At 49.4% G+C, this 14,187-nt stretch overlaps 1 protein-coding gene across 1 annotated transcript in view; it reads right to left on the minus strand.

Moving 5' to 3' along the window:
* The window catches only part of LOC125959840 (diacylglycerol kinase eta), a 47,038-nt gene extending 35,664 nt beyond the window's left edge, over nucleotides 1–11,374 (minus strand). Inside the window, exons 1-2 of the mRNA XM_049692802.1 lie at nucleotides 9,733–11,374; nucleotides 5,534–5,644 (exon numbers count right to left, since the gene is read on the minus strand). Coding sequence (XP_049548759.1) covers nucleotides 5,534–5,644; nucleotides 9,733–9,852 — 231 coding nt within the window. The 5' untranslated portion in view covers nucleotides 9,853–11,374. The remainder of the gene's footprint in view (nucleotides 1–5,533; nucleotides 5,645–9,732) is intronic.
* Between the last annotated feature and the right edge of the window lie 2,813 nt (nucleotides 11,375–14,187).

Here is a 14,187-nt window from a genome sequence, read left to right on the forward strand (position 1 = left end):
TGGTGGTGGTGGTGGTGGTGGTTGCGGGTGGTGATGGAGGTGTTTTACACTTTTCCAACATCAAAACGGTTTTCCACGACCGCAGTATACCCCCTCCCCCGGTCCTCCTTCTTCCGGGGGGCTTCATACTACCCCACGTGTTACCCTCACCTTTCAGATGTTTATGCTTTTGGTCTTGCACGCTGCTCTCTCTCTATTTTTCTCTCTTTCTCTCTCTCTTTCTCTCTCTCTCTCTCTCTCTCTCTCTTTCTCTCACTCTCTTTCACTCTCTTTCGTTTGTCGTGAACTTGAGAAGCAATGTGAGATGCTGCAAGGGATGAAAATTCTCTTGCTGTCTCTCTTTCTTGGTCTTTTTCTCTCTCTCTTTCGTTCATACACACACATAGCAACAGACTCTGGTCCCAGGTCGTTAGGCGATGCGAGGCCCAGCAAAGGAACCGTCGTAGCCGCAGCAAAGTAGGCGAATCGATATCGCTACTCTCTACGCACCGAACCGGACGAAGCCGGGACCAGACGACCACCGGTGGTGGGGGGGGGGTTCCCTGACCTGTACGCATCACGGATCTTACTCCGGTGCCCGGTCCGGTAGTGGTGTACTCCAGGCACTCCGAAATTCCGGTTACTACTCCCGATTACGATGCGCAACACATGATTACGATAACTTTATGCTCTCTCGCTCTCTCTATTTCTCTCTTTTTCTTTTTTGATTTTCTCTCTCTCTTACGCTCCATCTCGTAGTAAAACTCCAATCCCCGGATTTCGCACCCATTGCCCTTCACAAGCCGCGGTGTGTTCCGGGGGTCGTTCCACTTCATGGTCACGAGACGGTGGTTCGCAAATGGTTCCGTCCGTGTTTTCCGTCCATCCCTTCTCCATCTTCTTGCACCATCAGGAGACGGTCGCTGCCGCAAAGAGTCACCGGCGGTGGCACGTTCGCAAACATCGTCGCATCGCCGCGTAGCAGCATCTTGGCATGAAGTTATTTTACCTCCTACTACCACCACCACCACCACTTCCTTTCAATCCCTTTTCCTCGACCATTGCCACGTTTGCTCACGTGCGAGACATTTCCCCCGGCCGCGGCCACCAGACCACCGCCGCCAGCAGCAACCGAAGCGATAGAGTCACGTACACTCCGTCGGTTGGCGAACGATCGAAAAGCGGAAGACGACCTCGTACTCACCATCGTCTTCGTCGTTGTTGTTGTTGTCGTGTTACTCTCTCCCCGTTGGAACACTTCTTTCCCAAACACACATTACGATAGTGTTTTCCGTTCCGATGGAGGCGCATGGTGGTCGGTGGTGGGAAAAAATAAAAAACCCGCAACCGGAAACGGAATCGTTGTCGCGGCGACGAGTAATACGCGCTGCTACCGATCGGCCGTCACGTCAACGATGTCAACGGGGTTCGTGATTGGAAAAGTTGATGGATTAGCGTGTGTTCGAGGGGGCTTCTGGCGACCAAGGGACGTTCGATGGGATTAGATTGCCGCTCTGTTGTGGTTAGTGTGGTGTGTTTATCGCAGAAAAAGCGCGCGCCACGCGCAACACTAGGTCAAGCGTAAGAAAACGAACTCGAATGTTTACGTGGCACAACCCGATTTAGTCGAAATTGGAAATTGGTTTCTGATATGCGCGCGTTGCGGTCGCGGTCTTGAATCGAATACTCGATTTTTGTTTTGGCTCACGCGCCCACCAACCAGACTATTTCTGTAACTTCCTCCCAAACTCGAGCTCGGTTCGCTGATTGCACATAATTAACCGATACGTGTCACTATCGATTACGTGGTATGAGAGACAGAGAGAGAGACAGAGCGCGCGAGAGGGTCTTGACTGTTATTCCGAGCCTGTTATCACTCGGGTATGATAATGTGATGCACATACCACGCGCTGGAATGCAACGCACATTCGCGGTGTTTGTGTGTGTGCCACGGAATTAAAACCTCGCCTTCACTGTAAGCCAGTTTCGGTTGCTTAATCAACGCATTCCGTGTTGCTGCAGAGTGGAGTGGGTGGATTGAATTCATTTGGAACTAATTACTATGTTCCCAAATAATTACTCGACATGTAAAAGGTTTTCCCGGGGGGGAATTTACGGCAGCGGCTGCAGTGCCTCCGATTGGTTGTGCGGTAATTATGGGTCAGAGCAGCATAATTGTATGCTGATGAGATGAGGGCATAAATTAAACACTTCGCACTCGTGCCGCCTTCGCTCATTCTCAATAAGCTGTATCGCAAACCAGGCAAATTGGGGGATGGATAACATCCAGCTCTACGGTGAACGCCTCGTGCACAGCATCGCTTCCACAACAGCTTCGCTGCACTATGCTAATCCCTGGTTCACCCTGGGAACTGATCATTACCTGAGCACCAGCTGAGCACGGAAATGAAATCGATCCAGTGCAGTGGGTTGAGTGCGCGGCCATTGCACAACCGGCACTGCACGCTGCGCCTACCAGCGTGATCGTTGGTCGTTGGTCGTCAGTTTGTTTTTCTAAAATTTGCCACCCAGAAACAGAAATCCAAACTCGTCGTCGTCGTCGCCTCGCCGGCTGCGGGTCTCATTAGCTCGCTTCTCCGAACACTCTTGCTTGCTCTATTCTGCCAATCTATTCTTAGGCCACGGCGCGACCTAACTCAACCGCACAGTTCCTCGGAGGCCCTCGGGTGCAGCCACTGGAATGATGGTGCATCGCGTTCGTTCTAAGCGGTGCTTCAAATGACGCACCATAGTCGTCGTCGTCGTCGTCGTCGTCGTCGTCGTCGTCGTCGTCGTCGTCGTCGTCGTCGTCGTCGTCGTCGTCGTCGTCGTCGTCGTCGTCGTCGTCGTCGTCGTCGTCGTCGTCGTCGTCGTCGTCGTCGTCGTCGTCGTCTCCAACTCCAACGAAACCACTCGTTGCTCGCACGGATGCACATTTCGCATCAAACCATTTCACCTTTGGCGTACGACGGTTGCGCTCTTCGCCTCGATACACTTCGCTGGTGTACGGGAGCAACTTGTGGACGATGTGGATTTGATTGAAAATTAATGAAGCGTATTGCGGCGCTGCGAACCGAATGGCAAGCGGACGCCACCGGATTGTATGCAAACTACTTAACGTTAGCCGCTCCAGTTAGCGGCTAGGATATGAACGTTTGATTGGCGCAGCGTTTGGTGCGAAACTTTCCCGGCAAAGCTTCTGAAGTGAAGACTGCCTGCGGAAGTGGTGAAATGCTGCATGCATACGTGACCACCTTGTTAGGATAGTGGAGTGGTTGAAGTGGTTCCGTTATTAAGACAATGTTTAGTTCTAGTTGTGTATCACTGATGATGGTGGTCTTTGGAGAGGCAGTGGAAGTATCAGTGCGCTGCACCCACTCAACTGCACTCATTACACAATGATTAGGTAATGAGTCTCCTTGCAATTTTGTTGCCGAAGCAAAGTATTGATATTACACAGGTACCATAACACTTTCCAGATCCAGAAAATATTGAAATCAACTCAAATGATAATCTTGTGCCTCATTTTGTACTATTTTCTGTTCGTTTGTCGATAACGAACTGAAAGGACTTTTCATTTTTGATAATAACAAAAAAGTAGAACAATGTTATGGCGTAACATTTGCTTTCGATCTGCACTCGTTGGAAAATAACATTTCCTCGATTTTTTATCCCTTTCCGGTTATTTAGTGCCGTGAAACTTGATTCAAAAGTATTCATTCTACTCGACTGCGTTATTTATCAATAAATTCATGTCAATGTTCATGTGGGACTCAATATGTAAACTATTTATTTGTACGACTTGCAGACATTTCAAAATAGCAATGGGGTCAATGCCTAACAATTCTGCACTTTCTTTTTGCGTTTGTGATAACTTTTACTCAAGCAACACTATGAATCGTTTCCTTTATTTGGGAAAACCATTTCTGATATGTTTTCCTATCAGAATCAATTCATCCGATTGCTTCCAAATAAAATTACACACGGTAGCCCACTTCTTTCATGGTATAGTACAATCATTTTTCTGAGTATTAATGCATAAATTGCTCAGAGTGATTAAATTAAGTGATTCAATCAACATCCATCCAAAACTATGCTAGTGCCTGCTCGAGGGTTGGTTCCGAGGGAACGATATAAGGTGTAACAGCAGCATAATGCATAACAAATGAGTTCCACGGCCGTAGCAATTAGTTAGCCAGCAGTAATGGTTCATAGAATGAAAGCTACCGTTTGCCAGGACTCCAGGCATGATCGGAAACCGTCTAACCAAGAAAGGCATTATACCATCGCACCACTTCCGGATGCAAAACGTTACGGGGCCAGTTCTAACAATACAGCGTGGCTCACTTCAATGTAATCCCCAGTGGTGCTGCTCGCAAGTAAGTGCGACATTAACATTTCCTCGATAATTGTTTATCGCACGCCGCTGCGGTACGCAACCTTTGAGTTCCCAGCGCGCCATTACCGAAGTTCGAAGCATCGTTTAGCAGCTTTAGCAGCACCGTTTCCTGCCATTGCCAGCACGGGGGGCCGCTCTAAATGAATGAAGATCATTTCGTCCTCCCATTGAGACCCGCGAAGTCTGCTTGTAATGGACGAATGCCGAATAGCGTTTCACAATAAGACCTTAAGAGCAGTTCGTTCCATTGTATCGCCGTACGGACACATTCCGAAAATTGACTAAGTAACGAAACAATGGAGGGAACACTGCGGAACGGTAACATTTCGAGAGTCCTCGAACGGTCTCGTATCACAAGCGGAACGCCGGACGTGCCCAAGTGTGGACGGTGGACTTGGCGGCCGAAAATCGGAACCATTTTACGAGTCCATTCGATAAGAGTAGCTCTCCTTTTACGCACGTTCCGGTCTGCAACGGCCATTCTCCAATCATTCGGCTGCTGCTGCTGCTGCTGTCGCTGATGGTGCTATCGAGCATTTTATTGCCGGGACAATCCACTTTACATGCTTCTGCTATTTCCGATACCGAACCGAACCGATGTGGCTAGTTGCGTGCGCCAGTGTTCGGTACGGTTCCATACAGCTTGGTGTTATTAGGAGTCCCCTGACCAACACACCCTCTTCCTTCCATCGCCATTGACGAATGTCCTCGCGCTGGCACAATGAAGGCCCCTCAGCCACACGTCGTTGTTTAACGATTGTTGCGATAGATTACAGCGGTTTAGATTAATTTTCCCAGCCCTGCGCCCAGCCAGCGATGGCCGAGGACAGAGACGCAACATGACATGCAACATGTTGGCCACCTTCAATCACCACCATTACACGAATCAACCCCCGGGGCTCGGAGACCGTCGTCAATTCGGCAGATTAGATTCTAAGACCTAAGGTCGGTCCCAACCTGCGGTTACGGTCACGGAGCCCGCGGAGAAGCGGGGTTCGCTTCGGTTCGCGTCGTATCGTGCGTTCATTTGCTGGAAAATTTTGGGCCAGGGCCAGGGCCAGGACACTACGGACCCGGACCACACCACAGGCGACCGGACCCGGGCTGGATGGGATGGAGAATAAACGAAAGTCGAGTCCTGCGCCGGGCACCTACCTTGCTGTCCTTGGCGTAGTACAGTTTGTGTCCCTTCAGGCGAAAGTATCGTCGACGCCAGCGCTGGAACGACCAGGTCTGCTTCATCAGATAGCCCTCCTTGATGGCGGTCTGCAAGCGTTTAACAAAGCAAATAGACGGAATGGCGAGCGTTAGAACGTTAGACGTTTCGGAAAATGTGAAAGCCAATGTAGGGCCACCGTTAGGGTACGGGTGTGGGGAAAAAAATATGTGAAACGAAACAAGAAAACGATGCAAATCAGTCGCAAATCCCCAGATGGTATTTAAGGAGCCTTCATCAGCACGGTGAATGTGTGAGACCGGATCGAGGGAACACGTTTAAAGCGGGAAAAAGGAATATAATATCCCCCGCGTCATGCCGTCAGCATCATGATTGTGCAACAACATTGGATATGGTAATTATCAGAAGTGCTTCATCACTACGTTACGAAAACATTGGTTCGTTGATCACTTATCGCGTTACACAAATATATATTTTCGTAAACATTTACAAAAGACGACTCCCGAAGATATAGAAAATATCTTCACAACAACTGAAATGTATCCGTAAGGCAACTATGGCGATGTCTATTGGAAACGACAAATAAAACCATTTTCTAATCAGGAAACTTGAATTCTGAAAGTGAAGTTCTTAGAATACACTATATTAAATTATTCAAAACAAATTTTGTTGAAAGTGTTCAACAGCAATAATCCGAATTAAATAACTTTTCATTTAATGCTGTAAAGTTTATCAGCTGAACAACCCGCAGTTTATGAACCATTTTCCATACATAAAGAGCTTCAAGCTCATCGTTCTGTAACAACGTAATCTAATTTATAAATAATTCATTTCATTATGTTGCTAGAAATTAATCAAAACTCTTTTCTAAATTAGTTGTAAAGCTTGTTCCGCTAGTAGCGCTCAGGTTAACTTTTGAAAATTCGTAAGCTATAGCCTCATAAAGATCGACATTTCACGAGTCGGGCAAAAAAGGAATTAGGTGAATCTTAATATCGTAAATAACGTCTGGGTGTAATAAAACTAAATGTAAGAGCTAACACAACAACACAAAAAGTAGTATTTGAGCGTTTATACTATTATATAAAATTGTTTTACTCCCCATCTGTTTAATTCTTTTGAGCATCCATATAGTAACTTTATAATTAAAAGGCCAAAGTAATATTAGTCACATTCAACACTCGACATTCGTTTTCCATGGCAATGCAGATATGGTTGCAGTTACTTTGTTGCCCATCGCCCGTTGCTACCGGTGCTGGATCTAGTATAAACTTCTGAAACTGACAGCTCGCTATCAGTGCGCAATGATTGGTGAAATGAAAAGTTATCTTTTCCTGTCCTCCTGCAGCTGGATTTGCCTTTTCGCCGGGGCCAATGAAACCCATTCGATGCGGGACAGATCCTGATATGGTCGGCTACTCTTTGTGTTGCTACAGTAACCACCACAATGGCTCTATTACATCCTCTCGAACCAATTGTTCTGGACAAATCCATTTCACTTTCCACCTCACGGACGAGCTTGTTAGTAGAAGCATACTACTGCTCCCTTCTTCCAAACCGTGCATTCTGCACAATGATTCAACTCGATTTTCCATTCCGTCACCCCGACATCTACCGTTGGCGAAGGCGATGATGTAAAACTGGCAGCAGCTCCAGCGGGAGTCAAACGTCAGGACGAACCATATCGCACGTCATCAGCAGCTTGCTTCCGGGCAGAGTGTTCGGTCCGTTGGGACACAGAGTACGTACGGAGTGGGTTTTTGCGTCGCTAGAACACGACTAGCTAGGAACAGGCGTAAATGAGGTCATCGCCGGGATGCGATGGCGTCACAAAAGCGAACGAATTCAGGTCAATCGCATCGTCGAACGAGAACAGTACCGAGAAATGATATCTATCCATCCGTTGTGTCCTCTCCTTTACGTAAGTTTGTGTTTGGTTGAATAGCGGGCAGACGACGAATTCTGTTATGATATTCTCGTGGCCTCGTTGGTAAGGGAGTGTCCAATGATATGCTTCCCCGAGGGATCGCTCAGGTGAATCCAGGACAACGTCAACGTGGCGTCATAAGAGGCGGGCGCCGTATTACTCACAGGTGGGCTATTGTACTCTCGCGCAATTATTCGTCTCAATACTCTAGAAACATACTGGTGGTATTATCCCGTCAGCAGTATCAGACCACATTGGAACTGGCTGGTGGACGGAGCAATACTCCTAGCTATCCGATTACACCGCAAACACATTCATCCATCAGCACCCGGTGTTTGGCAAAAGGCACGACTGCTGAACCTTCTCCTAGCGTCTGGGTGCATGGTTTTACTTTCCGTCTGTGAAAACAAAGCACCAAACCGCTTGATAACTGTATGGTGGCACCATTGGTTAGTGCAGCCACAACGGTTTTCCACAATTCCCCCGACCATGTCCTGCTGGTAGCCACGAGCATTTCGCTGTTCCGTGTTAATGGAAAGCAAAAGTATCCGACGGAGGTATCGACGGGAATGGTATCGACGAGCATAAAAATAAATGAATAACACATACAGCGGAACCCTGCTGCGATGCTCGTGTCAGCCATCGATGGGTAATGTTGGGAGTTATGCCCGAGGTTATGCTCGTTTATACATTTCCCATGTTACAATGCGAACAATAACCGTTGGACGGACCGTTGTTGTGCTGCGACGGGAATTGAATCATCATCGAAAGCATGCTTCTTTGCGATTGTTCATGCGCAAATGTTGATCGCAATGAACAAAGAGTTGGTATGTTATTGGTGTCGAAGTTAGATAACAACGTTCGATCGCTTAAGTTGTGTTGTTATCCCTTTTGAATAAATCTTTCAAATCAATCCATGAGTTGAAATTTTAAGGCATTTCTAAATCCAATCAGCTTCAACCTGTTCTTTTTTAATGCACTAACCGGACTCTTTTCCCTCCTGTTTTATTTTGTGATTTTCATTAGTATTATATTATTGCTCTGGATTAAAGGGAGGTGTTCTATGTCCAATTTCACATTTATGTTCTTCGATAAATAACCAATAAAAAATAAATAAATAATGGAATAACGAACAATATCGCATGTTTCTCTCTGCAACTCACACACTAGAACTCCAGATAATCTACTAGTGTGAACGCATGATAATAAATTATTTAGTGCTATTAAGATGCAGTGATAGCTACACAATACAATTGTATTTGAATTTGGTATTCCTTAAGCGGGCTACACTCGCACAACATTATTGGTCAATATGCTAAGTTCATTTAAGTTTATTCGCCATTTTTCAGTAACTTGTAATAAATTGGAGAGACCCAGTACACTAATTCATTCAATGTAACTTGTTAGCTTTAGATTTTAATTATCATATTCGCTGAACAGTAATCAGATGCGCCCCATAATCCAAAAGTGCTTCAAGTGCTGACCAGCTATAGAAACATATTTGAACACGAACATGGAACAGCACCGTTTAGCCTAATGTGTACGTGTTTTGCATGCATGTTCCTGCTACCGTATGACAACATAATCAACCTTTAAACGTCTAAAATCGAAATCACTTCCGAGAAATGCATTATACGCTATACCGATTACAATCCAGGAAGTAAGTTAAGCGGCTTTCCTGTCATGACCGGCTCCGAAAAGCCGCGAAGTGCAGGCAACCACCGAATAAATGAAAAAAGTGAATAATTCGCTTATTAATCCAGGACAGTGTGAATCTCCGGGACGTGCTAGTGGCCACTTATTTTTATGCCCCCGGATATTGTGACGGATATTCTGCAAACGAATCGCATTTGGCTGAGCAGAGATGAGCATGTTGTTGTTGTCAACGGCCCCCGAAGGGGAAACCATGCATTCTCGTTGTGCACACAGGAAATGAAGGAAATTTAATCATTCTCCAGCGAGTAGCTCCACCGTTCCCCGTCCACCGGGCGACACACCCACACAATCAGCAAAGACACATTTCCGGAGCCTCTGACGCGGTGACGGCAAGCCACCACCGTCGTTGTAGTAGCGTACCAGCTAGCAGACAGGCCACAGGTTCGGGCTCGTCACGGGCATAGCACGTCATCGTGCAGCCGGATCCCGGGGCTATGCAAAACATTGAGTAGTGCACTTTCCCAGAACATACATACTACACACCCTCCTTATACACACACATACACACGGACATGCACACTAAAGGCTACCTACCGCTGACTTGACATCCTTCTTGGTAGACAATTTCCGGTGAAAGATTTTGGCCGGTTCGGTTTCATTTTCGCTCTCCGACGATTCGTCACCGGTGCGCGGACTACCCTGAGCGGACGCCATAGCAGCAAGCCGTGCTGCTTGTACCAGCCCGTTACTGGCACCGTACCGTAGGAACAGTAACGAGGACTGGGAGGAAGAACCCTCGGGAGGACCGTGCGCACTAATTGTGTTTACACTCGTTCACCCTTTTTTCGCGGCAGTTATTTGGCGGACCACTTACACTTACGTCCCAGGAACACCTATACCACGGGCCTCGGTGTGTCGCGAGGTGTGCACCTACATCGTGATCGGTGGCCACCGTGCACTACCTGTTTCGCGGTTTTCGCTCGACACCGGACAAAGGGACCGCTTCCGGTGGTTACTTCCGCCCTCCCGGGGCTAGGCTTTCTAGGCTCGGCTAGGGCGAACGAACGAACGACCGGACGCGTGGTGCGATGTTCTGTACGCGCGCGTCGCGCCAGGATGTGTCCTAGTGGCGGCCCACACGTACTGGCGGCACTCTACGCTCTGTTTTGACCTAGTTTTTGGGGAGGCGACCCTCGTACCCCCTCTCACTCCTTTCACACCGCTTCGTGGCTTCCGTTGGTCCTTTCTTGCTCTTTTCTTTCTTCTTTCTGTGTCCGCTCCTTGCTCGCTCGCTCCTGATTCTCCTTTGCGCGCCTCGATACGCTTGTTACACGCACACCGTTGCGCAGCGTACACGTACCACAGTATGGGAGCACACTACGCACACTACCCGAACAGGAAACGCCGTATAACGTGTACACGCACACACACACACACACAGATACGCACAAAAGCTTCAGCAGAAATTTGTCTTCATCCGCAAGGCAATGGCTAAAGCCTTCGCTTCGCTGCCGCAGCCGTCGCCGCCGCCTTTGATGCGAGTAATACCACGATGGCTCGGCTAATTATGGGTCACTCGTTTCGTCTATTATGCCCCTCTCCCCTATGGCGAAATGCCAAACCAGACCGTCCGTGGATGCTTTGGAATCCATTGCCACCGTAAGACATCCGAGCAACGAGCACCGGAAGCCCTAGCTAGCCCTGCTGCGCTAGTAGATCCTGGAAGTCCGATAGCACCCGATGATGATCCCTTACGGGACAGTCCCTTAGCCGGTCCACCGTTCACGGCTCGATCTTATCTGTAGTAGGACTTCCGATAAGAGGAAAATCCTTCTCCAACCCATCATCATCGGCCACCGCCAGCTAGACCGCTGCATTGCGCTCCGCTCGTACCGTCTTGCTGCTGATGACCCCCTTCTTTTTCGAGGTGTCAAATCGAAGTAGCCCAGCGAAGGCGACATGGACACAGTTTGTACTGGTGTACGCGCGATTGAAACAACCAAGGAGGCCGCGCCATGGCAAACACTACGATGCATATCTACAATCTTCCGAACTGTCCTGTCGTTGTTTCGTCACAGCCATCGGAATTCCGGGGTGGAGTAGCGCAGGTGTTGGGTTTCTAGGTTAGGGATCTAGCTACTCAGGAAGCGCAGCCCCGGGGCCAGTGTCACTAAAAGGAGGACGCGAACAAAGCACACTACAGTCAGTCACAACTCACTACGCTGGCCACTACGCACGGTGCGAGCGGTTCGAGCAAGGTGTTTGCCCTTCCATCAGCTCCCAGGGCTCGATAGACTACTCGGAATACTGGAATTGACGGGAATCGGGATCGGGCTACGCTACGGTATGCTCCCTGAACACATTGGTACACTCCGTAGTCACCGCTGGGCTACGGAGCGGTTTCTACTGCTGCAAACGCGCACTACTGCTGCTGCTGCTGCTCGATGCCCGTCCCGATTGGCGAATGCGGCTGCACTGCGTTCCCTGGCGCTGTCATCGCTCGACAGCACACCTTCACCTTCTTCTTCAACTCCACTTCACCATCACCACCTGCTGCTACTGCTGCTGCTGCTGCTGCTACTGCTACTAGCGAAGGAAAGGCCATCATCCAGTGGTAGAGCGCGGCCATCGCGCCATAGCCACAGGGAGTGCACGCTCCTGCTGCTGCTGCTGCTGCTGTTAGCCACTCACATCCGCACACAAGCGTCACACGCACACAACCGCACAACACGGTCTTGGAAGCAACAGGATACGGGCCGTCCCGCAGGATCGTCCTGCACTAGTGCCACTAGACGGAGGTCACTGTGTGTGCAGCACACGGTGTTCCTACCTTCCACTTTCACAGCTCACTCCCGGGTTACCGAAAGACGTTCAATCTGCCATCCTCCTGCACCTTCGTCTGCCCCGTCGCCACAGCCTGCAGCCTGGAATGTGTGTCGAGAGGGGTAGCGGAATGGCACCCGAGATTACACACCCCGAACGCGCTGCCGTTGCGGTCGCTTTGTTCTGCCGCTGAGCCAGTGTACCAGTGACCGGCTGTCTCGGGGTTCGTCGTCGGTCGGTCTGTCGGTCAGTCGGTTGCTCCGTATCGGTAGCAGCCCTTTTTCGCCTTCAACACGCGCACACGCACACACACACCACTACACCAACACACTGGGGCTGTGTGTGGCGTCTCCATGCGTACCATGCGTCTCCATGTGTCACGATGAAGGAGAACGCCCCAGTACTCTCTCTCTCTCGCTCTCTTTTACTCAGAATCTTCGCATCCTACTCACGGTCTACTATACAGCACACACACTCTCTCTTTCTCTCTGTCACACATTTGACAGTAATGACAGCAAACGGTCACTAGACGCTGTGTGTAAACAAAGAGAGAGAGAGAGCGAGCGAGCGCGCGCGCGCGAAAGCTCTCCTCTAGCGAGCAGCGTTCCAGCGTTTGCCTGTAGTAAGCCTTGGGTCACGTTACCGTCACTGTAGTGGTGCGTCGTCCTTGCAATCGCTACGGCAAACCCCTCGCAGGTACACGAGAGCAGCTTCCGCCGCTCGTCTCGCCACTAGCGCCGGTCTGCTAGTGTGGGTGTGGGGGTGATAAGGCTCGTCCAAGGCGGCATCGGTAGTGGTGTCACACAGGCCGTGCAGCCGTACGTTGGTGTGTGGCGTTACTACAAAATTTACGTTTGTTTGGTGTTGTTTCCCGGGATCCTCGTACGCACCGGGCCTTTTTATTTTTATTTCCTTTTCCTTTTTCCTCCGGTAACCGGTACCGCACCTTTGCCCCCTTAACCGCTCCCGAAATGGAGGGTAGGTAGGAGAACCGCTTTTCGGGCGAAAAACGGGCAAATATTTAGCAGCGGAAAGAGGTACAGGATTATGGCCGAAAATCGAGGGCCGGCTTGAGCCGAGAAACGCTTATCGTAATGTACAGCACATTATTTATACCGCCTGGTGGGCAACCGACGAGTGCTAGTAATCAAATAAAAATGACCGGCACCAGTGCAGTATCCTGTACGCGCGTCGCGTGTATGGAGCAGGATCGCTGAAAAGAACGACAAGGGGGATCTGTCACATTCCGACATGCTGGAAATATCTCCATTACGAAACCAGCTTCCCGGAACCGGGAACATACATAAGGCCTCCTCGTCAAACGCTCGTTTTCTGTCGAACATGAATACTCCACAGGATGCCACGGGCAGTGTATCGTAGTCCGTAGCCATTTATGCCTGCATGCCACATCCGCACGCCAATTGTGGGACTATTTTTAGTTCATTTCAATCACCACCCAGACACTATTCACCCCAAACTACCCTCGGTGCTACAGTGCAGTAGGTTCTATTCCAGCCGAGCAGCTGCCATTAGCAGGCGCTGGCACGCACCCATGGCAACCGGCCTTCCTCCTCCTCCTCCTCCTCATCCTGATTGGAACGTTTGGGACGGATTTGAAGCGGTAAAACCATTCGACATGATGATGACACACTTTCCAACCCGCCATCCTTCGGTATCGGTGCTCGATGAGAACGGACAATCGATGTCCATATACCCATAACGGTTGGACAGTTGCCAGAGCCTCCCCGAGTCCTGACGGTGAAGGTGGTGCCGATAGGGACCGAGTGGCGGAGCGACGATTGTCCTTCCTTTCATTTCTATTTTGCATGCATCGAAAGCTCAATGAAGTTGATTGATTTGTGAACGCTTTTGTCGCACTTGTGGCTGCTGGAGAAACGGTTAAATGGACGCCGCACTACTGCACTGCCAGTGGCGCCACTAGCCCCCGCTGCCATCGTCCAATGCACTAACAATAAGTCGTTGGTTTCGCTTTCGGGTTGTTGGTGGAAAGCGGAAACCAAAAACAGCGAAACGAGACACGAGGAGCGAAGCGCTTGAACGAATCCTTTACAAGAGAGCTTCACCATTGTGTTTGTTGTAGGTAAGGGGTGAGGTAAGCGCACCTGAGAAGACGTTAAGCGGCTTCCTTGCACAAAGAAGCGGGATAATAATAACTCGCTGTTCGAATGAGCGAATTGTCTGCCTTTTGAATTGATGCAAAGGTCA

The sequence above is a fragment of the Anopheles darlingi genome, chromosome 2 (assembly GCF_943734745.1).
Source record: "Anopheles darlingi chromosome 2, idAnoDarlMG_H_01, whole genome shotgun sequence".
Classification (NCBI taxonomy): domain Eukaryota; kingdom Metazoa; phylum Arthropoda; class Insecta; order Diptera; family Culicidae; genus Anopheles; species Anopheles darlingi.